The 27569-nt window shown below is 43.3% G+C and overlaps 1 protein-coding gene and 1 non-coding gene across 2 annotated transcripts; both read right to left on the bottom strand.

The window, feature by feature from the left end:
* Nucleotides 1-2462: 2462 nt before the first annotated feature.
* On the bottom strand, nt 2463-27066 carry FUCA1 (alpha-L-fucosidase 1). The gene is made up of 8 exons (XM_019981432.2): nt 26613-27066; nt 15982-16116; nt 14006-14143; nt 9599-9704; nt 6537-6737; nt 5241-5425; nt 3436-3535; nt 2463-3217 (listed from the first exon to the last, which is right to left on the bottom strand). The coding sequence occupies exons 1-8, from the start codon at nt 27008-27010 to the stop codon at nt 3074-3076; spliced, it is 1407 nt and encodes a 468-aa protein (XP_019836991.2). The 5' UTR covers nt 27011-27066; the 3' UTR covers nt 2463-3073.
* LOC139179350 (U6 spliceosomal RNA) lies at nt 8606-8712 on the bottom strand. Its single transcript, XR_011563726.1, has one exon. It is a non-coding gene; the product is annotated as a U6 spliceosomal RNA (small nuclear RNA).
* Nucleotides 27067-27569: the final 503 nt, after the last annotated feature.

Raw genomic sequence — 27569 nt, 5'->3', positions numbered from 1 at the left:
GATAGAGTTACATTGTTTAATTTCCACAATTTTGTGAATTTTCCAGTTTTTTCTGTTACTGATATTGAACTTCATTTGCATGCATGCTTAGTCACTCAGTCGTGTCCGACTCTTTGCGACCCTATGGACTGTGGCCCACCAGGCTCCTCTGTCCATGGAATTTTCCAGGCAAGAATACTGGGGTTGGTTGCCATTTCCTCCTTCAGGGAATCTTCCCCTCCCAGGGAACAAACCCGAGTCTCCTGTGGCTCCTGCATTGGCCAACAGATTCTTTATCACTGAGCCACCTGGGAAGCCTCACAACTTCATTTAGTCATGGTCATAGAAGATACTCTGAAAAATATATATTTAAAAAATCTATTGAGACTAATTCATGGCCAAATAGATGGTATTTTTTTTCTATCTTTTTTGTTTCTGTTCCTCAGACTCAATAATTTCCCCTGTTCCATTGCTGTTCTTTCTTCTGCCTGATCAAATCTGCCGTTGAATTCCTTTAGTGAAATTTTCATTTCAGTATTTTACTTTTCAGCTCCAGAATTTTTGTTACATGTTCCTTTTATTGATATATTCGTTTTCTTTACTTTCTCTGCATTTTCCTTTAGTGATTTGAGCATTTTAAAAACAGTTCTTTTTAAGTCTTTGTCTGGTATATCTGCCATCAGGTCTTTTCCAGCAAGTTTCTGTTGATTTACTTTTTTTCTTTTGAATAGGTCATACCTTCATGTTTCTTTGTATGTCTCGTGATTTTTGTTGTTGTTGAAAACTGGACATTTGAATCTAATAATGTGGCAACTCTGGAAATCCAGATTCTTCTCCTTCCCCTGGTTTGCTATTTTGTTGTTGTTGTTACTGTTTTTGTTCATTGCCTTTTCCCCCTTTTTGATTGTTGTAGGTTGTCTCTGTGCCAAGGATAAGTCAAAGGTGTAAACTTAAGGTCTTCTCAGGCCTTTTCTGACTCTTTCCACGGGCAGACATGGTCACTTTCTAATATCTCCCATATAAGCAGTTGTTGGATTTCCTAACCTTTAATGTCTAGCTCCCAGAAGGGGGAAAAAATGAAACTGGGGGTGGGGAATGAGCACCAGCCCTTTAAGTCCCTTGTAAGTTACTTCAGCTATTGGAGGAGGGGTTTGCAACAATGGGGAAGGCACAACAATGGTTTGTCCACCTATCGCCTGTACCTCTGTGATCAAAAGCAGCATTCAAGAGCACAAATCGCACCCCCCTCCACCCAAAGAGCACAAATCCCTGACATTTGGACAACAGAGTCCTTTTGCCCACCTTGAACTCATAGACTATATGCAAGTTGTTCCAGGAACACATGCACAGCTGTGTACTCAATGATTAGGGATGAGGGATGGGTAGCTGAAACTGACCAGAATTAACCATAATTTACCATCCAGGTATTCTTCTGGAAGTTGCAAGCCTTCAGTAGCCTCCAGAGTTTCAAAATAGTTACATCAGACAGATTCTGCCAGTACAATTGTTTTCTAGATGGGGGAAGAGATTCTTGGTGCTTCCTCTTTGCCATCTTCCTGGAACCCTCTCTAAAGCAATTTTTCTTAAAAGCTACATTTCACAAGTTTCAATGCATAGCATTTCCATTATTATTCTAAGTGCTTTCTAATTTTCTTGTGCTTTCAATAATAAATAAGTATTTAAAAGTGTTTTAAAATTTCTTAACATATTAGTTTTTCCTTCAAGTTTTTATGGTCCTTTAATTATGTTACAGACATATGATATAATCCTTATGACATTGCTTCTTTGGTATTCACATCTGTAAATGTTTCATATGTGCTTGAGAAAAACAAATTTTATGTAAATGTAGGTTAAGGATTTCCAAATACATCTTGTAAATAAAAAGGAGAAAACTTTATTAGATCTCTAACAATTAGAGAGACTGAGTGGATGCATGCACGTGTTAAGTGCTGTGCTGGGCTGCGTTTAGTTGTTCCGTCATGTCTGACTCTTTGTGACCCCATGGACTATAGCCCGCCAGGCTCCTCTGTCCATGGGATTCTTCAGACAAGAATACTGGAGTGGGTTGCCATGCTCTCCTTCAGAGGATCTTTGCAACTCAGGGATCAAGCCCAGGTCTCCCGCACTGTAGGCGGATTCTTTACCATCTGAGTCACTAGGGAAGTCCAAAAATACTGGAGTGGGTAGCCAATCCCTTCTCCAGGGCATCTTCCCAACCCAAGGGTCACACCTGCGTCTGTTACGTCTCCTGCATTGGCAGGTGGGTTCTTTACCACTGATGCCACCTGGCCAACTCAAGAGAATGGGACTAGAAGTGAGGAACAGAAGAACCAAAGGGATTACTTTCTTGCTCAGCATTAAGGAGACTTGGCAGGTACTCAACTTCTACTTTTCTTTTTTCTTTTTAAACAGAAACATAAGGCTATAAGCAGTCCATATAGAAACTGGAAGAAGAAAGCTACAACGTGCTTTTTAGTAGAAAATGATTTGACATACAAATTTATTTATTTGACTGTATTAAAGCAAGGCAGAATCACATTCATTTTCTTCATAGAATCCCTGTAAACAGACTGAATGTCAGAGCTCTTAGCTTGCTTTGCAAACTTCTAAAAAGCTTACTATTAGCAGCCTTGGAAGCATTTTCCTTCCCCTCGAGGCTCTCCTGCTCTTGGGGGCAGATGGGGGTAGCTGGCGACAGCCGATGCTAAATAAATAGCATATAGTCGAGTCTGCCAAATCCTTTTCAGCACCTCCCATAGGCAATGGGACGATTTGGCTTATTCTTGAAGTCATCTGAGTAAGCAGTCAGGTTATGAAACAGAGGATGGAGGAAGTTTCCATTGCAGATAATTCCCAATAGTAGGAATGGGTGAGCTTAACTGTTCAGTCTCTTCTATTGATCAGAGAGAGATGCTAGCACTGGATCTCAGATCTTTGATCCCGTGAGACATCAGTGTAATGTAATCCGTTCCATTTATTAAAATGTGTTGGAAAAGAGATTTCTGAGTAGAGAAGAGTCGTTTATTATAATGATGGCGATATAAGAGGAAAATCAAAGTGCCGGCGGTGTCCCTTTCTTCTTGAACTCCAATGATCACTTCACTCCTGTCAGCTTTATGGTCCAAGCAAACTCAGTTGGAAGAGCAGCGGGTGGTAACTGGGGCAGGAACACGAGGAGACCTTTACCTGAGGGATTTAGGGACCACTTCAGATCCTTTTGGATTCCCAGCATTGTTACCTGCAGAGAGCAAAAGGGAATGGGAAAAACACGAATGCATTGATGAGCACAGAATATGGCCTGAATATGGTGGCAAACAACTACACTGGGCCAGGGCGGGGAAGACAGCCCAGAAGGGAAACAGGAGAGATCTGGGGAAGGAAGGAAGGGTCAGAGAAGGCTCGCCAATTCCTTTACAAAGAGCTACATCTCCAACAGGACTGATGGAGGCTCTTTACCTTTGTGGTTGAAGTAGCTATAGGGGATATAAGGCTTAAGATTCCATATTCTGGCCAGTGCAGTAAAATGGCATAAACAGCTAATCCTTTAGACGTATACCTGGGAAAAAAGAAACGTCGTTGTCAAAGATGCCCGGCTTATTATCCTGCCACATGACCTTATACATTCCCCCGTCAATTACCCACCAATTGCGAGACCTTCAGTCTGTCACTGCCACGAGCAAGTAACTTGATACCAATTTAGGTTTGGGCTTCCCTGGTGGCTGAGACAGCAAAGAATGTGCCTGCAGTGCAGGAGGCCTGGGTTCGATCCCTGGGCTGGGAAGATCCCCTGGAGGAGAGCATGGCAACCCACTCCAGAATTCTTGTCTGGAGAACCCCATGGACAGAGGAGCCTGGCGGGCTACAGTTCATGGGGTCGCAGAGTCGGATGTGACTGAGCGACTAAGCACAGCAGCACGGTTAAGCTCTGTGGGAATTATGTAGCCCTGGAAGACTCTTTCTGGGTGGTATCTTCCCTTTCTTCTCTGTATGGGGTTCTAAGTTTTCCTAAAACATTTTTTTTAACTCTTATATTAGTGACACATACTGAAGCCATCTTCCTCATTATTCATATATTTCTTTATCTTTAAATCCATATGAAAACGTCTGAGGGTATAACATGGGCAAGATGTGCAATGAAGATGAATTTTAATTCCTTTTTAAAATTTAAAATTTTTGGTCATCCCACTTGGTTTTTGGGATCTTTAGTTCCCCGATCAGGGATCAAACCAAGGCCCATGGCAGTGAAAGCGTCTAGCTCTATCCTCTGGACCGCCAGGGAAATTCCCAAGACAAATCTGTTGTTCTGAGGTTTCACTATGCTTAGAGAAAGTGAAAGTGCTAGTCACTTGGTGTGTGCAGCTCTTTGAGACCGCATACACTGTAGCCTGCCAGACTCCTCTGTCTATGGAATTCTTCAGGCAAGAATACTTGAGTGGGTAGCCATTCCCTTCTCCTGGGGATCTTCCCAACTCAGGGATTGAACCTGGGTCTCCCTCAATGTGGGCAGATTCTTTACCATCTGAGCCACCAGGGAAGCCCATCCTTATAGCAGAGGGTGAAAAAAATCACTAAATAGAAACTCATCCAAAACAGAACCATGAACGTGTTTCTCCTGATGCAAAGCCCCCAGCTCTGTGATATAACATTTGCAGAGGTCTTTCACTGAGCAGTTAGTATGTACCTGGCACTCTGCTGGGTGCTTTACATAGGTTAGTTTATTTAATCCTCACACTCCAGGAAGTTAAGTATCATCACCCCATTTTGCAGTTGAAAATTTAAAAAATTCCTGAAGCCTGAGATCAAATAACTAGATCCACAATGCCAAGTGTGAATCATGCCTTCTTCGCTTAGTAGCTTCGTAACTCTGGGCGGATGATTACTCCCCTGGACCTGCTTTCTCCTTGTAACCTAGGGATGGTGACATTATCCACCCAGTGAGATTGTTGAGGGCACTAAATGAGGAGAAAGAATTTAGGATGGAGTCTACCACATGTGGGTGCTGTACAAATATTAGCTATGACTGTTTTTAGGGGTTGAGCAAATTGATACTTCGTAGCTCCTTTCTTCACCAAGCCTACCCACCTCCCTCACTAGTCAAAGATACCCTGGGGCCTAAAACATAAACCTGGGCGCACATTTAACATCACAGAACAGCTCTTGTGTTTCCTCCAGATGAGTCCGTGGCCTGGCTTGTAACCACTGTGGACCCAAGGGGTTGCCAGCTCAGGATGTTCCCACCTGTAACAGAAGACTAGACTCACCATACAGAGTTCTTCTCAGATTGTACTCTCCATGGTTTGGAGGCATAGATAGCCTCTCCATTGATGCTCAGCCACTTCCCAACAGCAAGTAGCCTTTCTTGGAAGATGGGAACGATCAGTCCGTCTTTGGTTGGTCCGACGTTGAGAAGATAGTTGCCTCCCAAACTTACTGTCTGAACCAGTTCCTGGCAGGAGCAGAAAACAGGGAAATTCTAGTTCTGAATGCCAAGCCTGGCTGAATGCTTAAAACACACAGATGGAGGGAAGAAGAAGAATCTAGGCTGTTCTCCCTGTGTTTTGTGAATATCCTCTATCTTTTGGAAAAGACAATATATTTTTGTCATTTTCATAGCAGGATAGGCTTACATGAGAAAATTGAAAAATTCTGCTACACAGTTGAGAGATATATTAACTCAGATTCCAGGGAGTGATCATGGGCTCTTACCCGTGAGCTGGCACCTGCCATAGTGCCATATGTAGACGGAAGTGTCATATATCAGAGGCACAGAGTGTCAGCCAGGGAGCTGAAAACAAAGCACTTGGCCTTGAAAGGATTCTGTGGAGCCAGCCAGAGAGAATACAGAGATTAGAGATGAGAGATTTAGAGCAGGTGCTATGGAGACTCGGGGTGGGGCGGTGGGGCAGGGAGGTGTGGAAGAGATCTGATGAATTTCAGGATACCCTGAGCTATATAAATGTGTATGTTGCCCCTTCAGGAAAACATTCTGTAAAGAGATATAGTCTTTAAGATTTCTGGGGTGGGATGCGTGTGTGTGTGTGTGTGTGTTTCCTGTGACCCCACACAGTAGCACTTCAAGGCAGTCCAGAAAAATTAAGGCTACATACAGAAAATTTTAAAAAGGAGGTTCTGTTAGAGTACCCCAAAGACACCACACCATTAACTTTTGAGGTTTCCTTCTGGTCTTTTTCTCGTGCAGTTAATTCTATATAGTTGTGATACTGCATAACTTGTCTTTTCATCAACCCTGTAAGCATTAATCCCTATTACATTCAGAAACGTTTTCATGGTTAAGGAAAATCCCCAAATCTGCTGAATTGTTCCTTTATGGTTGCCAGGAATTGAAACAGCCCAATGTCAATCTGAAAATAATCCTGGGGAGAACACCTCTGTACAGAACTCTTCAGTAATTAGACCTGTCTCCTTAGGACAAGTGTTATGAGTATGTTCAATAACCCGAACGGGTTCTCCCGGCCCATAAGTCTATCCAGAGTGCTTCCACCGCTCTTAGCCAGAAGGCAGCCTGGGACTGCAGTTAACAAATAACTACCTCTTACCGAAATGATCGTGGATTCGTTTGTGATGTCAGCCATCTCCATGTCTCGACGGTAGCCCCAGGACCGCTGGTCTATGGAGGTGCACATCTCCCACTTGTGATCTGGCAAGGTCTCTGGCTGGAATTTATCTTTACAGTTATAGTATCCTCCATGATGACAGGAGCAGTTCTGACCCCATCGGTCATTCACTACGACCTCATCCTAAAGGAGGAAGGAGCACTGAGATCATCGGGGGTAAAACTATCTAACTCAGTTTGATAAGTCAGGTGCCTGTTTGGAAGCAAGGAGCAGACTCAGTCGAGCACAGTGGTTCTCAACTGGAGGAGACAAAGGGCAAAATCTAGAGACGTTTCTTGGTCACAACTCGGGGTGGTGCCACTGCCTCCTAGTGGGCGGAGACCAAGGATTCTTCTAAACCCATTACAAGGGAATCCCCTGGCCATCCAGCGGTTAAGAATCCCTGCTTACACTGCTAGTGGGTGGGGGTCTGATCCCAGGACTGGGAACTAAGATCCCGCATGGTCGCATGGTGTGGGCAAAAAAAAAAAATCATAAACATCTTACAACACAGAGAACTGTCCCTTCACAACAAAGAAATATCCAACTCCAAACGTTATTTGCAGTTAACCCCAGTCTAGCAATATGTAGTGTCAGAACTGGAAGGGCCTGTTTAGATTATCTAGTAAACCACTTACTCTATCGGAAGAGAAATGTAGAAGAGGAGACCTGCCGAGATCACATTCCCAGGCAGAGTTTCTGAAAGCTGGGACTATGAATCCAGCCCAGGATGCTTTTCACTATATAACCCTGACTTTCTTTACCTAAGTAAGGCAAAGTCAGTAATCAAACATTCTTTTCCTTCCCTTAAGGTTTTGCTGAACTTCAAAAAATCTTTACATAGAATAACTTAATGTCAACATTTAATACTACTATGAGGCTCATACTGGGGTATCCAGAGTAAACAAGTCACAGCTCTTGCCCTCAGAGATCCAGCAGCGACTAGCTGAGGAGACATATACATGGACGATTATGATGTGACATCACATCAGCGTCACAGAATTCACCTAAACACCAGTTCAGGAGTGTTTCTTGCTTCTTTCAGAAAGAATATAAATTTCCAGGAGCCAGATTTAGTTTACATTCCACCAGTACTTACTCTGTGTCTAACTGGGCCAAGGACTGTTGCTGGAGTTGGGGATGTAGGAGTGAATAGACCCAAATTCTTGCCCTCACAAAGGTGATGCTTCAGTGAGGGAGACAGATAGCAACGAGGTAAGTGGTATCTGAAATATGTTGGGCCAGGTAAGTGGTTAAGAGAAAGATAAGATGAGGAAAGACAGCGTTGATGGAGGCATGCTGCGATTTTAGACAGGGTGGTGGGGAAGGTGTGACCTCCCAGAGAAGACCTGCAGAGAGGTCAGGAGTGGGAATTACAGACAGCAGAGGGGTAAGGATCAGGGTCTGCTTCTCCTAAAAGTCATTTCCTAATATGAGTACATGACAACCCTCTTTCCTAACGCATGAGAAAGCACGCAGGACAAGAGTGGGTAGAATATGGTCTGCAGTGTCCCACCTGAGGATCCGCATCTAAGCCACCCCAGCCGGGGAACCACCGGGGAAGAACCACCAGGCCTCGCCACTAGAGGTCCCCACGCAGCCCGAAAGTTCCAAAACACCAATGTGAATTTGCTTCCAATTGTCACATAGGATCTTTCTTCCCCTTTTCTGAATTTAGTAATAGTTAGCCAGTGACACCCACTCCAGTACGCTTGCCTGGAAAATCCCATGGACAGAGGAGCCTGGTAGGCTGCAGTCCATGGGGTCGCTAAGAGTCGGACACGACTAAGTGACTTCACTTTCACTTTCATGCATTGGAGAAGGAAATGGCAACCCATTCCAGTGTTCTTGCCTGGAGAATCCCAGGGACGTGGGCTGCCGTCTATGGGGTCACACAGAGTCGGACACGACTGAAGCGACTTAGCAGCAGTAGCAGCCAGTGACATCCTAAGAGGTTTATGAACCTACCCAGATAGCTCAGTTCAAACTGGTCTTAGATTTTTCTTTTTTTTTTAAATATGGAACGCTTCACGAATTTGCGTGTCATCCTTGCGAAGGGGCCATGCTAATCTTCTCTGTATAGTTCCAATTTTAGTATATGTGCTGCTGAAGTGAGCACAGATTTTTCTTTAAAATGCACAACAAAGCTAGAATCTGTAAGATTTTTGAAATTTTCTACGGTGAAGATTGAGACTTCTGCTACTTCGTGTCTTGAAATGTGAACTATAAACGGGCAGCTATTGTGCAGTGTAGTAGGTTGCTTTTGAGGGACAGCTCAAGGCAGGCGAAGTTTCCAACTTCCTTAGAATTTGGATCTCAGGGAAAAGAAATTTCCCTATATGAGTTAAACTACACAGTCAACATAGAGTAGCTGAGGTCATAGATTCTCACATTTTATTCCTATCATTTAATAAGTTTTATATATTAATTTTTTGGGTGGTTTTCTTATTTACAATGTCTGTTTGCTTAACAGTTTATTTTCTCTAATGGTGGTCTGGGGCTTCTTTATACTATTTCTATCCTACGACTTAAATTTAAGAAGCTTGAAAACTAGCTTGTAAAAATCAAGAATTAAAGGAGAAAAGAAAGCTTTAAGGAAAAAAAGCTTAAAGAAAGAAAAAGGAAGGGGCAAAAAAGAATGAAAGGAGAAACCTTTCACATCCATTAAGCTCCCTCGTCCCTACCGCACCCATATCGATCCTGGTATTTGTTTATTTGCTTACACTTAAAGTCCTTATTGAATTTGTTACAATATTGTTTCTGGTTTTATGTGTTGGCTTTTTAGGCCCAAGACATGTGGGATCTTAGCTGTCTGACCAGGGATCAAAGCTGATCCCTTGCACTGGAAGGTGAAGGCAGACTTAAGCACTGAACCCCAGGGAAGTCCTGAGATTAGTATTTATTATTGTCACTGTTGTCATTACGGTTATTACTCCAGATCTTGGCTCCTCACACTGTGTTTTATCATAACAGATAAATAAGGGAGAAGTCATATAATCACATACCTTAACTGGGCTATCATTGTAGAGCCAAGCAAGAAAATCTGTAGAGTTCCAGTAAGTGTCAGGACATTCCCACTCTCCATCAGACCAAATCAAGTCAGGTTTATACCTAAGAGACACACAATTACAACAAAGTTTATCATCTGAATCCAGTCACAGTCAAGTCTGACAGACCTATCTTTGCCACATATATTTAAAAATTAATTTCCTCCTATTTTGAAAGTACCATGGTACAGAGAAAGTGGAAAACTAAAGGATGAAAATGACCACACACACACCTGTGAGCTAACACAACCACCATTTAATATACAGCATTTTGGTATATTTCTTCCCAATCTTTTTTTAAAATGTCTTAGATTAAAACGTAAAGCTTTATTCAGTGTGTATACAATTTGGTTTCCTTCCAGAAACTGATCCCAACGAAAAGAGTGGTGCTCCAGAACTACAGGATTATTGTTTCTGCTTTTAAGATGTGTTAAGAGCTCGAACCGGAGAAGGCAATGGCACTCCACTCCAGCACTCTTGCCTGGAAAATCCCATGGACGGAGGAGCCTGGTGGGCTGCAGTCCATGGGGTCGCTAGGAGTCGGACATGACTGAGCGACTTCACTTTCACTTTTCACTTTCATGCATCGGAGAAGGAAATGGCAACCCACTCCAGTGTTCTTGCCTGGAGAATCCCAGGGACTGGGAAGCCTGGTGGGCTGCCGTCTATGGGGTCGCACAGAGTCGGACACGACTGAAGCGACTTAGCAGCAGCAGCAGCAGCAGCAAGAGCTTGAACTGTTCCATCAAATGCATTTTGGGGGACAACTACCCAGAGCTTTGATCATAAAAATCTATTGAATTCACTTGAGCCACAGTTGCATCTTTCTCATATTACTACTCTGAGCCTTATGAGTGTATGTATTTATACCTCTAAGGTAAGCAGTATTAGTCCCACTTAAGAAAGCCAAGAATGTATTGCTCAGTAACTTTGTTTTAGGTGCAAAGCTGGTAAGTAATAGGAGCTGGAACCCATATGTAAATCTGCCTGTTAGTGAATCCTGTGCTGTACTCCGTAAACACTTAGGTCAGCACGTCGAGTCCAGGAAAAAGGCTGCCTAAGAGGCGAGAGAAACACAGATGGTGTGTGTTTTACTGTATAGGAAAAATCGTAGTAGGCACTTTATACTCGTTAACTTCATTCATTTTCACAACACCCTGTGATGTATAAACAGGTAAAGAAACTGAGCTATAGAAAGATCACGGGTTTGTTCGAGGTTATACACTCAGTAAGAAAAAAAGAACTGGATTTCTGACTTGAAGCTTTGCTGGTTGGTTTCTTAACAACCGTCCTGTTTCCTTGCAGCAGTCATCTGGGTGCAAGTTTTTTCGTCTTTTGGTCTACAGTGAGTGTCCAAGCACAGACGGCTGCCTCTTAATCTTTAAAGGTCCACCATCCTCCTAAGTGCCCCCAGGAGCAAGAAGGGCAAACGCAGAATAAAACATGGTGAAGACCAGTGACAAACCCCAAAGTAAAAGTCATCATTTTTAAGGATAATTAAGAATAATAATGCCTCTATTATTCTGTACCAGGCATAGTGATAGAAACTTCATATGTTATGCTGAGCCCTACTTAGAAGGCATTCTTGTCACTTTACAGAGTGACAATCTGAGGCTCAGATGAGTAACCTGTTTAAGGCTTCTAAGGGAGTTCCCTGGCGGCCCAGTGGTTAGGACTCTGCGCTCTCACTACTGAAGGCCTGGGTTTGATCCCTTGATCCCTGGTCAGAGAACTAAGATCCCACCAGCTGCACTGCTGTTGTGGTCATTGATGTTGTTCAGTGGCTAAGTCATGTCTGATTCTTTACGACTCCATGGACTGCAGCACACCAGGCTTCCCTGTCCTTCACTGTCTCCTGGAGTTTGCTCAAACTCATGTCTATTGAGCTGGTGATGCCATCCAACCATCCCACCCTCTGTCGCCCCGTTTTCCTTTTGCCCTCAATCTTTCCCAGCATCAGGGTCTTCCAATGAGTCATCTCTTTGCAGCAGGTGGCCAAAGTATTGGAGCTTCAGCATCTGTCCTTCCAATGAATATTCAGGGTTGATTTCCTTTAGGATTGACTGGTTTGATCTCCTTGCTGTCCAAAGCACTCTCAAGAGTCTTGTCCAGCACCACAATTTGAAGGCATCAATTCTTTGGCACGCCTTTTTTTTTTTTTTTTTTTTAAACTTTACATAATTGTATTAGTTTTGCCAAATATCAAAATGAATCCATCACAGGTATACATGTGCTCCCCATCCTGAACCCTCCTCCCTCCTCCCTCCCCATACCATCCCTCTGGGTCGTCCCAGTGCACTAGCCCCAAGCATCCAGTATCATGCATTGAACCTGGACTGGCATCTCGTTCCATACATGATATTTTACATGTTTCAATGCCATTCTCCCAAATCTTCCCACCCTCTCCCTCTCCCACAGAGTCCATAAGACTGATCTATACATCGGTGTCTCTTTTGCTGTCTCGTACACAGGGTTATTGTTATCATCTTTCTAAATTCCATATATATGCGTTAGTATACTGTATTGGTGTTTTTCCTTCTGGCTTACTTCACTCTGTATAATAGGCTCCAGTTTCATCCACCTCATTAGAACTGATTCAAATGTATTCTTTTTAATGGCTGAGTAATACTCCATTGTGTATATGTACCACAGCTTTCTTATCCATTCATCTGCTGATGGGCATCTAGGTTGCTTCCATGTCCTGGCTATTATAAACAGTGCTGCGATGAACATTGGGGTACACGTGTCTCTTTCCCTTCTGGTTTCCCCAGTGTGTATGCCCAGCAGTGGGATTGCTGGATCATAAGGCAGTTCTATTTCCAGTTTTTTAAGGAATCTCCACACTGTTCTCCATAGTGGCTGTACTAGTTTGCATTCCCACCAACAGTGTAAGAGGGTTCCCTTTCCTCCACACCCTCTCCAACATTTATTATTTGTAGACTTTTGGATCGCAGCCATTCTGACTGGTGTGAAATGGTACCTCATAGTGGTCTTGATTTGCATTTCTCTGATAATGAGTGATGTTGAGCATCTTTTCATGTGTTTGTTAGCCATCTGTATGTCTTCTTTGGAGAAATGTCTATTTAGTTCTTTGGCCCATTTTTTGATTGGGTCATTTATTTTTCTGGAGTTGAGCTGGAGGAGTTGCTTGTATATTTTTGAGATTAGTTGTTTGTCAGTTGCTTCATTTGCTATTATTTTCTCCCATTCTGAAGGCTGTCTTTTCACCTTGCTGAGAGTTTCCTTTGACGTGCAGAAGCTTTTAAGGTTAATTAGGTCCCATTTGTTTATTTTTGCTTTTATTTCCGATATTCTGGGAGGTGGGTCATAGAGGATCCTGCTGTGATGTATGTCAGAGAGTGTTTTGCCTATGTTCTCCTCTAGGAGTTTTATAGTTTCTGGTCTTATGTTTAGATCTTTAATCCATTTTGAGTTTATTTTTGTGTATGGTGTTAGAAAGTGTTCTAGTTTCATTCTTTTACAAGTGGTTGACCAGTTTTCCCAGCACCACTTGTTAAAGAGATTGTCTTTAATCCATTGTATATTCTTGCCTCCTTTGTCAAAGATAAGGTGTCCATACGTGCGTGGATTTATCTCTGGGCTTTCTATTTTGTTCCATTGATCTATATTTCTGTCTTTGTGGCACGCCTTCTTTACAGTCCAACTCTCACATCCATACATGACTACTGGAAAAACCATAGCTTTGACTAGATGGACTTTTGTTGGCAAAGTAATGTCTCTGCTTTTTAATATGCTGTTTAGGTGTGTCATAATTTTTCTTCCAAGGAGCAAATGTCTTTTAATTTCATGGCTGCAGTCACCACCCACAGTGATTTTGGAGCCCAAGAAAATAAAGTCTGTCACTATTTTCATTTTTTTCCCCATCTATATGCCATGAAATGATGGGAACAGATGACATGATCTTAGTTTTGTGAATGTTGAGTTTTAAGCCAGCTTTTTCACAAGCTTGCATGGCACAGCCAAGAAAATGCTTGAGGGTAACAAGAGGCAGGATTCAAATACAAATTTGCCAGATGTCAAACCCTCTGTAGGGTCCATTAGACCATGCTGCCCTTCTCCAAGCTCCTGACAAAGAAAGTGGTATGGAAGGAGTTAACTGAGGTTTGACTTACTACCATCCTCAGTTCTGTTTCAGTTTATAAAATCAGCATGACCATACTATGGAAGTTTTGAAAAGCAAAAAGAAAAAGTATACTTTGTCTTAACACAACGATTACTCATTACTATTTTGATGTCTTCTAGAGTTTTTTCATATCCCACCCCTACCCCTTTCCCCTCAACAGTATAAGCAGCTCAGATGTCATTGATGAAAGTCATAAGGCTAAAACAACTTTTGTTTTGTACCTGTTAACAAGGTCATAGAGCTCTGGCATTGTTTTTGCATTGACGAAGTACTGGGTTTTAAAGCCATTTTTCTTATCACGTAGGTAGAGAGGATGGAACCATTCTAAAAGTGAGTGATACAGTCCATAGCGTATGTTCCTGAAACAGAAAAACAGGACAGCAACTGTCATTAAGCAAAGAAAAAATATTTTAAGAAAAATCAGTTGCCAGCATTTTCACATCTCAGTGAAATTTACCATTAGGGCATACAGGGGTCAGGACCTACAGCCAGTTCCTTAAATTATCTCTTATCATTCATTTAAGCAAAATGATTGGCTTCCTTTGTTTTTGATGATACAAATAACAAATTGGGCTTCCCAGGTGGCACCAGTGGTAAAGTACTCATCTACCAACGCAGGAGACACAAGAGAGACAGGTTCCATCCCTGGGTCAGGAAGATCCCCTGGAGGAGGACATGGCAATCCACTCTAGTACTCTTGCCTGGAGAATTCCATGGATAGAGGAGCCCAGCAGGCTACAGTCCATGGGGTCACAAAGAGTTGGACATAACTGAAGCGACTTAGCAGATAACAAATTATCTTTATGCATAAATTATCTTAACACCAAAACGTTATTTAAACCATTTTCTGTCTTTTAAGTCAATTATCTCAATAACATATAGTCCTATTAAAAATGTTTTCTGTTGATCATAATAGATATTGAAGAGATACTGGAAAATGGAGACAAATACCAAGAATATCCAAAATCTCATCACTCAGAAAGAACCGTTAGTACCATTTTCTGTGCAGTTGAAGTTAATTTATTGTTTCATATAAGATTTACTAATAGTTCTTAATATACCTGAAACAAAATATGGTTAAACTTACCTATTTTCATACACAATAAAACTTGTTGTGAATTAAGAAGAGTGAGTGTTTTGGAAATGCTGTAATACAAGAAGGAAGGATAACATTTGCAGTGGCATAGACAAAGCAGAAAGAACTGAAGTTAAGAATTTCATCATGTGATTCAGTGACTAGAAGCAGAGAAGGTGAAAATCAAGGCTCTTAGAGTCCAGATCTAATCAACGTCTCAGACTTTTACAGCAGGACTATTAGCAGAGCACAGTATTGGGGAACTGAATGTTTCACAGGTGACATATGTCAGCAAATGCTTTTGACCGGATAATATCTGAGGCTTTGTAGGCCTTGCTATCTCTACTCTGACTCTGCAATTAGAGCTTGAAAGTAGCCAGAATCAATGCGTAAGTGAATGAACACAACTGTATTCCAATCAAACTGTATTTATACAAATAAGTAGCTGGTCTACCCCTTAAATAGGACATCAAGTTTGCCAAATCACAACAGAGCTGAGTGGGCATGACACAAATACCACTTTTCCTCCTTACAGGCAAATATACTCAGAACAGTAGGGTCCAAAATCAGAGCACCTGGGTTCAAATCCCACTTCTGCCCCTTCCCAGCCCTTTGACCTTGGAAAGTTACATCTTAAGTGGCAGATATTAGAAATACTACCTAGAATCACGAGTGATGCCTTACCTTCCTTTTTGTTGCTTTAACTGCCCTCTTCAGCTCTCTCCTGATTTACCACTCATCTAAACCTTCCATGAATCCTACAAAGCTCTGGGTTGACAGCTAAGGAGGACACAAAGATGAGACACAACCCTGGCCTCCACCAGACACTGGAAAAGGCCCTAGGTTGGAAGGCTTCCCAGAAAGAATCCTTTGAAGAGCACAAGTGAAGCGTCATGGTCTCTGCTGCGTATCCTTCACCTAACCAGAGAGGGCTGTGCACTTCTCTGATGCTTTGGGTCACATGAAAACTGCCAAGGTTCAAACACTGCCAATTCAGGGCCAGACGCCCTCTCATGTACTGGTTAAATGCAAACTTAGAAAACACAGCAGAGAAGAGAAGGCACGGGATACTGGGTGGTTAGATCAAAAGTGAAGATGGGGTGACTGTCTATGGACACGCACCTCTTCCGGATGGCTGTTCCCAACTCACCAACCAAATCACGATGGGGCCCCACATCCTTAGAGTTCCAATTCCAAGACACAGGGCTTGGCCAGTTTGTGTAGCCTTCGTGATGCTTTGTCGTCAGGACTACATACCTGTGAACATTGAAACCACGTGAGCAAAGGAAGTGGGCAGTGGGCCACGAGCACCAACTTACCTGGCACACCTGAGGCTTTTAAAATGGTTGAGGGAACTCAACTACAGGAACTCAACAGGAAATGTACAGTTGACCCTTGAACAACATGGTGGTTAGGGGGTGGTTAGCAGGTGTCTGCTGACCCCTGTTGCAGAAGAAAATCCATGTGTAACTCTTGACTTCGCCCTAAACTACTAATAGCCTACTCTTGACTGGAAAGCTTACCAATAACATAAATGGTCGATTAACACCCATTTTGTATGCTATATGTATAATATACTGTATTTGTACAATGATGTAGGCTAGAGAAAAGAACATGCTCTTAAGAAAATCATAAGGAAGAGAAAATACATTATAGTACTGCACTGCATTTATTTGTTTACTTTATTGGAGTACAGTTGCTTTAAGATGTGTTAGTTGGAGATTGGGCATATGTACTGTATTTATTGATACCATAAGTTTACATTGTCTGTTTACAAGATGAACCACCTGTCAGTATCCACAGCGATACTGTCTTACATGATACAAAACACTGTAGACATTATAGTTATTCCTAACACTAAATATCAAAGCTGGAAAGCTAATGTGAAAAAGCAATTCATATTTATTTGTAGTTCTAATGATTCATTCATTGATACTGAAGAAACAGCAACATGACTGCTTTGTAGTAGCCTAGCGCAATCAATATGATTGCTTCATGATAGCCTAGCTTACAACTGATGAATGAATCATTATAACATTTTTATGGCATATGGTATTATACTCATATTCAAAATATGGGATTGGAAACATTGTTACATTTTTTAAAAAGTCACTTGAATGTGATGATAGGTTGAGTTTGTTTTTTTAATTTAATTGGAGGCTAATTACTTTGCAATATTATAGTGGTTTTTGCCACACATTGACCTGAATCAGCCATGGGTGTACATGTGTTCCCCATCCTGAAGCCCCCTCCCACCTCCCTCCCCATCCCATCCCTCAGGGTCAACCCAGTGCACCAGCCCTGAGCACCCTGTCTCATACATCCGTTGAGTTTTGCTGAAGGTTTTAATTTTGTTTTAGGTTTGAAGGATTTGTTAACAAAAGAAACAGCTGGTTACATACATAATAACCAATTTCAATATTTAATAGATAACTTAATTACAACATACAGTCGTTAAAAGAAAAGAAACAGAAATAACAGAAGTAACAGTGTGCATATCACCAAAATGGGCCACCAACCTATATCCAGACTTGAACAGAGATGGAAAGTCCCAAGTAACAGCAATCTGAAGTCCCAGTTGGGAAAAGGGTCCCAGGCAAGTGGGTCTACCCCACCATGAGACTTCAAATTGCAGATTTGGGGGCTCCTGCTTATAACTCCAGGACACAAACTGATATCATCATCAATTTGCACACAGCTCTGGTTTTCCTTTAACTTTTACAATGCTGTTTCACCTTGTGAATCACAAGATTTTCCAGACCTCCAGGGGCTCAGGAAATTCCAAGATCCTCTCTTATCTAAGGTGCTGCCTGATTTGCTGGTAACAACTGGTATGCTTACAGGCAGACATGTCATCCAGGCAGGGTCCATGCAAGGTTAGAAGTCGGTCAGAGGCCTGCTGTCTTGCTTCTGAAGGCTGAACAAGAGTACCTCCATTTTAATTTCCCTAACAGTCTGATACATAGTTATTTAATTATGAGAGGGGACTGGAAGGTGGTGCATCAGTTCAGTGCAGTTGCTCAGTCGTGTCCGACTCTTTGCAACCCCATGAATCGCAGCACGCCAGGCCTCCCTGTCCATCACCAACTTCTGGAGTTCACCCAGACTCACGTCCATCGAGTCAGTGATGCCATCCAGCCATCTCATCCTCTGTCGTCCCCTTCTCCTCCTGCCCCCAATCCCTCCCAGCATCAGAGTCTTTTCCAGTGAGTCAACTCTTCACATGAGGTGGCCAAAGTACTGGAGTTTCAGCTTTAGCATCATTCCTTCCAAAGAAATCCCAGGGCTGATCTCCTTCAGAATGGACTGGTTGGATCTCCTTGCAGTCCAAGGGACTCTCAAGAGTCTTCTCCAACACCACAGTTCAAAGGCATCAATTCTTCGGCACTCAGCCTTCTTCAGAGTCCAACTCCCACATCCATCCATGACCACAGGAAAAACCATAGCCTTGACTAGACGGACCTTTGTTGGCAAAGTAATGTCTCTGCTTTTTAATATGCTATCTAGGTTGGTCATAACTTTCCTTCCAAGGAGTAAGCGTCTTTTAATTTCATGGCTGCAGTCACCATCTGCAGTGATTTTGGAGCCTAAAAAAATAGTCTGACACTGTTTCCACTGTTTCCCCATCTATTTCCCATGAAGTGATGGGACCAGATGCCATACTGTATGGTAATATAATTATTTGAAAGCAAAGTTTTAAAAAAGTAAGGAAAGATATTATTAATTTTATAAGAAGTATCGCTTACTTTCTGCTTATGTAAGGATTGGCTATTTACTTCCATGCCAATCTTGCGTGTGATGGTCTACAGATGAACACTTAGGCAGTGACTGCAATGATGATGACCCAAAACGTTTCATACAGTTCTTGCCATTCAGTTCTCAGATCTCATGAAGACACTTATACACTTACACAACAGATAGGTTTATTAACTGTATGGCATAAGGATTTACTGTTCATTAAGTGGAAGTGGATTACCATAAAGGTGTTCACGACGAGTACCTGAGGAGGAAGGGGAGGGGTTGGTCTTGCCATCTCAGGGGTGGCAGAGGTGGAAAAGGAGGAGGAGGTGGACAGGAGGCAGGAGAGGCGGGCATTCAGGGTAACGTTATGGAAATATCTCATATATTTCTGTCTGACTGTTAGAACTCACTTACCAGTGCAGGAGATGCAAGTTCAATCTCTGGGTCAGGTAGATCCCCTGGAGAAGGAAATGGCAACCCACTCCAGTACTCTTGCCTGGAGAATTCCATGGACAGAGAAGCTTGGGCTACAGTCCATGGGGTTGCAAAAGAGCTGGACACGACTTCATGACAAAACAATGACAAATACGATACCAATCCTTCCACGGTTTGCTTTAGTTTCATATCATGTCATAGAAGGGTCAATATGGTAAAAGAAGTCAAAAGCTGTCCTGAATAATCAGAATCCTTCTGCCAGACTGTCTAATGTCAATGTGTTTTCTGGCACTGCTTCTTCTATGTCTTCTTCCTCATTGTCTGGCACTTGTTCAGAAGCACTTATCTCCATCAAACTGACTTATGTTAGTTCCTCAAGTGTGAGGACACCAGCTCCTGAATTTTTCCAAGATCCCTATCTTGAAACCCTGCACCTCTCCCCTCCTTCTCTCCCCCCACCCCCCATATCTCTTTCATGATCTCCTTACTTGGCTCTGTTGTAAATCCTGTGAAGACATGCACAACATCTGGACACAGTTTTCTCTGGCAGGAATTTTATTGTTTTGGGCTTGATGGTTCTTTCTATAACAACAATGGCATCTTCAATGGTGTAATCCTTCCAGACTTTCACAATGCTGTCTATATCGGGGTTCTCTTCCATTGTGCTGACAACCCTTTCCATCAAGTACCATGTGTAATGAGCCTTAAAGATTCTTAAAGTCCACCATGGGGATTTCCCTGGTGGTCCAGTGGTTAAGCATCTGCTGTGCAATGCAGGGGATGCAGGTTCCATCCCTAGTCAAGGAACTAAGATCCCACATGCCCTGGAGCAACAAAGCCTGCATGCCACAGCTGGAGAGTCCATCCACTACGACTAAGACCCCATGCAACCAAATCACTCAATCAATCAATACAAAAAGAAAAGATCCTTATGACCCTTAGATCGACAGGTTGAATTAGAAATGTTGTGTTTGGGGTAGACCACTTCAATGTCTTTGCTGTTGAACTCTTGGGGTTCTGGGTGGCCAGGGCATTGTCCAATATTAAAAGAACTTTAAAAGGCAGTTTCTTACTGGCAAGGTACTTCCTGACTTCAGGGACAAAGCACTGATGGAACCAATCCAGAAAAAGGGTTTTCGTTGTCCAGGCCTACTTGTTTTACAACCAAAAGACTGGCAGTTTGTGTCATCTTTTCCCTTCAAGGCTCATTGATTAGTAGGTTTATAGAAAAGGACAGTCTTAATCACAAACCTGATCGCATTTGCACCAAACAGTAGAGTTAGGAAGTCCCTTCCTGACTTAAATCCTGGTGCTTACTTCTCTTCCTCACTAATAAATGTTCTTGGAGGCATTTCTCCTCCATTGGATGGCCCACTTTAATCTGTATTAAAAACTTGTTCAGGGGTTTCCCTGGCGGTAAAGTGGTTAAGACTCTGCACTTCTACTGCAGGGGGCACAGGTTCGATCCCTGGTTGGCCAACTAAGATCTCGCATGCCACCTGGGGCCACCAAAAAACAAAAGGGAAAAAAAAGCAAAAGCTGATAGACAGAAACCCTTTCTCCTCAATGATTTTCTCAATGGCCTCTGGGAACTCATCTCCTGGTTGGTAGTAACTGCTTCCCCTGTTATCTTGACATTTAAAAAGCCAAACCTCTCGAGAAAATTATCAAACCATCCTTTGTTGGCATTAAATTCTCCAGCTTTAGATCCTTCACCCTCCTTTTATGTTGTCATGTGACGACTTCACTTTTTCTTGAATCACTTTAGTGTCTTTATGTATACCTTTCTTATAGCAATCCAGTACGCACATCAAAGCTGCATTTTCAATAAGAGATAAAAAGATATTTTGCAATAAGTGCACGGTTTTTCACACCTTATGGCATAGTTGCAATGACAGCTTTTTTTTTTTTTTTTTTACACTGGATTCATTTATGTTGGAAGGGCAGTGGGCAACTGCAGCTGCAGACCTCAATCTACAATACATATCAAGCAATTCAACTTTTTCTTGTAATGTTAATTTTCTCCGCTTCTTGGGAGCACTTCTGGCATCACTGGGGAGCTCTGTATGGGTGTCATGGTGTTATTCAAGGTTTATGATATTGCACTAAACAAGATGAAAGATACTTGAGGACATGAGAGATACTTTTTACTGTGATAGGTAATTTATCAGAGGGATGAGTGTTCATGTGAAGATAAGCATCACTTGGTGTTTTAAGTGGACACGACAGTTGAGCTCACCAACAGGACACCAATAGGAGGTGGCTACAAAATTATGACAGAGCTACAGTATGTACTGTGATTAATTTAATGCATTTTATGATTTAATATGGGCTTCCCAGGTGGCGCTATCGGTAAAGAACCCACCTGCCAATGCAGGAGACCTAAGAGACAGAAGAGCCTGGTGGGCTATAGTCCATGGGGTCACAAAGAGTCAGACATGACTGAGTGACTGAGCAGACACACAAAAATGGTAAAATAAACTAGTATCTATATATTTCATGCATTCGTGACATACTCTTTTCTTAATTTTTGATATTTCTGTGAGTTTTTTCAAATTATAACAAATCTCCCAAAATTTTTCCAATATATTTATTGGAAAAAACTTGCATATAAGTGGACCCATGAAGTTCAAACCTGTGTTGTTCAAGGGTCAACTGAACTTGTATGAGTGACTATATTAGTGATATCCAGGGAATTGCTTCAGTCACAACACCCCTTGGGTATTGTTCCAGGAATGAAAGCAAATTTGAGGAAGCCACAGTCCTTAGTTCCCAGACAAACAGGAGACTAGGAAGGAAAGAAGGAAGAAAGGAATAGGTAAGGGAAAATATGTATGCACTGGCTCTCCAGTTCTTGAGCTCTTCTGTGTATTAATGTTAAGCATTAAAAAACAAACAAAAAAAAAAAACAAGCCTTTGCCCTAAAGGAGAAAGAAATCTCCACAAAAAGAGCAGATGACAGAAAAATAAGATCTTTATAAAGCCCATATCAATTTACAGAGATGACAAAAGGCAAAAGAAAAAGGGGAGAAAAGGCAAGTGTTGAAATAATAACCAAATCACTCAACATTTCATTTACTTTTAAGGCAGAAAAACAGTTGGTGCCCAACGTGATAATTTAATCCCCGGCTGATGTGGGGAGCTCAGGATTTTAAGGGCTAGACAGTATTTCAGGCTCTGTGGACCACAGTCCTCTCTGTGCTATATTCTTCTTCTACTTTTTAAAAACAGGTTTTTGAAAATGTAAAAATCCTGCTCAAGAAACTTACAAAAAAACCGGCAGAGGACCCATCCCTCTGGTCATGGTTACAGACCCCTGGTGTGCTGGAAAGAACCTTCATCTTAGTGTCATGGGATCTGGAGTCTAGGACATTAGTTCCCTTCCTCTATCTGGGCCAGTCATCTTGTCCACAGTAAGGGCACTTGTCCTGGACAAAGGACTGTCTCCCAGATTTTAACTTCTTCATTTGAAAATTATGGATTTCTAAGGCTTCTGAAAGACAGTGAACTCCTCCTCTGCCGGGAGAAATATCAATAACCTCAGATATGCAGATGACACCACCCTTATGGCAGAAAGAGAAGAAGTACTAAAAAGCCTCTTGATGAAAGTGAAAGTGGAGAGTGAAAAAGTTGGCTTAAAGCTCAACATTCAGAAAACGAAGATCATGGCATCCGGTCCCATCACTTCATGGGAAATAGATGGGGAAACAGTGGAAACAGTGTCAGACTTTATTTTTCTGGGCTCCAAAATCACTGCAGATGGTGATTGCAGCTATGAAATTAAAAAACGCTTACTCCTTGGAAGGAAAGTTATGACCAACCTAGACAGCATATTCAAAAGCAGAGACATTACTTGGCCAACAAAGGTTCGTCTAGTCAAGGCTATGGTTTTTCCTGTGGTCAGGTATGGATGTGAGAGTTGGACTGTGAAGAAGGCTGAGTGCCAAAGAATTGATTCTTTTGAACTGTGGTGTTGGAGAAGACTCTTGAGAGTCCCTGGACTGCAAGGAGATCCAACCAGTCCATTCTGAAGGAGATCAGCCCTGGGATTTCTTTGGAAGGAATGATGCTAAAGCTGAAACTCCAGTACTTTGGCCACCTCATGCGAAGAGTTGACTCATTGGAAAAGACTCTGATGCTGGGAGGGATTGGGGGCAAGAGGAGAAGGAGAAGACAGAGGATGAGATGGCTGGATGGCATCATTGACTCGATGGACGTGAGTCTGGGTGAACTCCAGAAGCTGGTGATGGACAGGGAGGCCTGGTGTGCTGCGATTCATGGGGTTGCAAAGAGTCAGACACAACTGAGCGACTGATCTGATCTGATATTCCCATGCCTTTAATTGCAACACTAAATATCAGTTGTAATTTCTCTTTAGTACATGAGGACTTAAAGTCCAAGAAAAACTAAAAGCTGGAAGTCATCTGAAACAAGACAACGGTGGAAGACTGCCCTAAGCCAGAGGCTAGAAAACCTACCTGCCTTCATTCTTCAGTTCAGCTCAGTCGTGTCCGACTCTTTGTGACCCCAAGAATCGCAGCACACCAGGCCTCCTTGTCCATCACCAACTTTTGGAGTTCACTCAAACTCATGTCCATTGAGTCAGTGATGCCATCCAGTGATCTCATCCTCTGTCGTCCCCTTCTCCTCCTGACCCCAATCCCTCCCAGCATCAGGATCTTTTCCAGTGAGTCAACTCTTCGCATAAGGTGACGCAAGTATTGGAGTTTCAGCTTCAGCATCAGTCCTTCTGATGAACACCCAGGACTGATCTCCTTTAGGAAGGACGGGCTGCATCTCCTTGCAGTCCAAGGGACTCTCAAGACTCTCAAGAGTCTTCTCCAACACCACAGTTCAAAAGCATCAATTCTTCGGTGCTCAGCTTTCTTCACAGTCCAACTCTCACATCCATACATAACCACAGGAAAAACCATAGCCTTGACTAGACGGACCTTTATTGGCAAAGTAATATCTCTGCTTTTGAATATGCTACCTAGGTTGGTCATAACTTTCCTTCCAAGGAGTAAGTGTCTTTTAATATCATGGCTGCAGTCACCATCTGCAGTGATTTTGGAGCCCAGAAAAATAAAGTCTGACACTGTTTCCACTGTTTCCCCATCTATTTCCTGTGAAGTGATGGGACCGGATGCCATGATCTTCGTTTTCTGAATGTTGAGCTTTAAGCCAACTTTTTCACTCTCCTCTTTCACTTTCATCAAGAGGCTTTTTAGTACTTCTTCTCTTTCTGCCATAAGGGTGGTGTCATCTGCATATCTGAGGTTATTGATATTTCTCCCAGCAATCTTGATTCCAGCTTGTGCTTCTTCCAGCCCAGCGTTTCTCATGATGTACTCTGCATAGAAGTTAAATAAACAGGGTGACAATATACAGCCTTGACGAACTCCTTTTCCTATTTGGAACCAGTCTGTTGTTCCATGTCCAGTTCTAACTGTCGCTTCCTGACCTGCATATAGGTTTCTCAAGAGGCAGGTCAGGTGGTCTGGTATTCCCATCTCTTTCAGAATTTTCCACAGTTGATTGTGATCCACACAGTCAAAGGCTTTGGCATAGTCAATAAAGCAGAAATAGATGTTTTTCTGGAACTCTCTTGCTTTTTCCTTGATCCAGAGGATGTTGGCAATTTGATCTCTGGTTCCTCTGCCTTTTCTAAGACCAGCTTGAACATCTGAAGTTCATGGTTCACGTATTGCTGAAGCCTGGCTTGGAGAATTTTGAGCATTACTTTACTAGCGTGTGAGAGGAGTGCAATTGTGGTGTAGTTTGAGCATTCTTTGGCATTGCCTTTCTTTGGGATTGGAATGAAAACTGACCTTTTCCAGTCCTGTGGCCACTGCTGAGTTTTCCAAATTTGCTGGCATATTGAGTGCAGCACATTCACAGTATCATCTTTCAGGATTTGAAATAGCTCAACTGGAATTCCATCACCTCCACTAGCTTTGTTCGTAGTGATGCTTTCTAAGGCCCACTTGACTTCACATTCCAGGATGTCTGGCTCTAGGTGAGTGATCACACCATCGTGATTATCTGGCTCGTGAAGAATTTTTTTGTACAGTTCTTCTGTGCATTCTTGCCACCTCTTCTTAATATCTTCTGCTTCTGTTAGGTCCATACTATTCTTGTCCTTTATCGAGCCCATCTTTGCATGAAATGTTCCCTTGGTATCTCTAATTTTCTTGAAGAGATCTCTAGTCTTTCCCATTCTGTTGTTTTCCTCTATTTCTTTGCATTGATCGCTGAGGAAGGCTTTCTTATCTCTCCTTGCTATTCTTTGGAACTCTGTACTCAGATGCTTCTATCTTTCCTTTTCTCCTTTGCTTTTTGCTTCTCTTCTTTTCACAGCTATTTGTAAGGCCTTCCCAGATAGCTATTTTGCTTTTTTGCATTTCTTTTCCATGGGGATGGTCTTGATCCCTGTCTCTTGTACAATGTCATGAACCTCCGTCCATAGTTCATGAAGCACTCTATCAGATCTAGTCCCTGAAATCTATTTCTCACTTCCACTGTATAATCATAAGGGATTTGATTTAGGTCATACCTGAATGGTCTAGTGGTTTTTCCCACTCTCTTCAATTTAAGTCTGAATTTGGCAATAAGGAGTTCATGATCTGAGCCACAGTCAGCTCCCGGTCTTGTTTTTGCTGACTGTATAGAGCTTCTCCATCTTTGGCTGCAAAGAATATAATCAATCTGATTTCGGTGTTGACCATCTGGTGATGTCCATGTGTTGAGTCTTCTCTTACTCTCATCCAAACCACTGCTCGCTCAGCCACCAAGCTCATCCTTGAAGCTGAGGGTCACCATTCCTTGCCTTAATACCTGCAACATCCTGCCTTCAAGGATGACTCCTTCAGGACCGGCCCCAGCCTTCAACAGACTTGGGAGTCCTTGCCTCCTCCCATCCAAGCTTTACATTTTCAGTTCTCTGAACCATTCACATGCAAGCTGCAACAGTGCTCAAAACAATTTCATGAGCACTCTCTACATGCAAGGCATTGAGCAGAGCAGATGACACAGAGTCTATATTGTTGCCCAAATACACTGGGCATCAGAACTTCCTTCCCTCTGGGACATATTAAAGCTGAAAGGAAGTACACAATTCCAGGGTACAGCCATGGAAGGAGGCGGTAGGGAGGTAAAAGGCCTTGTTCAAGTTCACAGTTGAACTAGGATCAGACTCCCGACCTTTCGTTAAAATCCTGGAACCTTGATTGTCTTGCTAACCCGCAGGGGACTGACTTTAGGCATCACTTAGCTCAATCCTCCCCATATTCAGGTCTTTCCAAGTCCACCAAGGGCTTTCCAAGGCCACCACCAACCTGAAACCTTTATTTCCTTCTAATCCTCAAGCTTAAGATCTGGCGTGACACATACAATTCTGCATCCTTCGGGAGGCAAAACAGAGTACCCCCGACATCTGAGGTCACAGGGACACCTGTGTGATCCGGCAAATCTCCTCGCCTCCTCCCCGCCCCCACCCCGCCCGATTCCCACCAGCTTAAGGCCCTCCCGGCGCTCAAGGGTCAGCCCTCGCCCGCTCCCGCGGCGGCGTCACTCACTTGGCCCCAGCGGCCTTGAAGAGGTCAGCCCAGCTGTCGGGGTTGAAGAAGCGCGCCGTGAACCTTGGCCCGAAGTCGGCGTAGCTGAAATCCGGCGGGTAGTTCTCTTTCATGAAGCTCTCGTACTGTGGCAGCTTCTCGCCCTGCCAGTGCCACCAGAACCACTCGCTGCCCCAGGCGGGCACCGAAAACACGCCCCAGTGCACGAACACCCCGAATTTGGCTTCATCGAACCAGGCCGGCAGCGGCCGGGAGTCCAGACTAGGCCAGTCCGGGGTATAGCGCGGAGGGTCGGTGCAGTGCCGAGGGTCGGTGCAGGGAGGGAGCCGCACCGCTCCGAGCACCAGCACCAGCTGCAGCAAAAGCAGCAGCCGGGCGCCGACCACCCACGACCTCATCACGGGATGCGGCAGGCACAGCCGCCTCGGTGCCTCGCCGCCCTCCTCTTAACGCGCAGGTGCGGGGCGAGCGGCCACGCCCACCATAGCTCCTGATTGGCTCGGAAGGGAAAAGGGGGTGGGGAAACCCGGGCTGCTTGGCTACCGGGAGTCTTTCCTCCCGGTGGGCGGGCAGTCCCTGTCACCGCTCTGGCGCTCAAGGGGATAAAGAGGCAGGGAGGCGTTGATGGCTCTCAGTGACCACTGACTGAACACTTCAGAAGAGAATTCACTGCCGGGTGAAATCGTGGGCGAGGTGTGTGTGTTAAAGGTACGGTGTGTGCAGAGAACTGAGAGTGGTCCACGTTGACCTTACTGTTGGGAGCTATTTGTTGTTGCCGTTCAGTCGCTCAGTCGTGTCCGACTCTTTGTGACCCCATGGACTGCAGCACTCCAGGCCTCCCTGTCCATCACCAACTCCCAGAGCTTACTCAGATTCATGTCCAGTGAGTCGGTGATGCCATCCAACCATCTCCTCTGTTGTCCCCTTCTCCCGCCTTCAATCTTTCCCAGCATCAGG

The sequence above is a fragment of the Bos indicus genome, chromosome 2 (assembly GCF_029378745.1).
Source record: "Bos indicus isolate NIAB-ARS_2022 breed Sahiwal x Tharparkar chromosome 2, NIAB-ARS_B.indTharparkar_mat_pri_1.0, whole genome shotgun sequence".
NCBI lineage: Eukaryota > Metazoa > Chordata > Mammalia > Artiodactyla > Bovidae > Bos > Bos indicus.
Note: the sequence above shows the minus strand (reverse complement) of the source record. Positions and strands in the feature narration are given on the sequence as shown.

Coding starts and splice junctions, on each gene's coding strand:
- FUCA1 (XM_019981432.2), bottom strand. CDS start 27,010: ATGAGGTCGTGGGTGGTCGGCGCCCGGCTGCTGCTTTTGCTGCAGCTG. Junction 3,536..5,240: donor TCTGAGAAGAACTCTGTATG/GTGAGTCTAGTC, acceptor CTTTTTTCCCAG/GTATACGTCTAAAGGATTAG. Junction 3,218..3,435: donor TAGCTACTTCAACCACAAAG/GTAAAGAGCCTC, acceptor TGCTCTCTGCAG/GTAACAATGCTGGGAATCCA.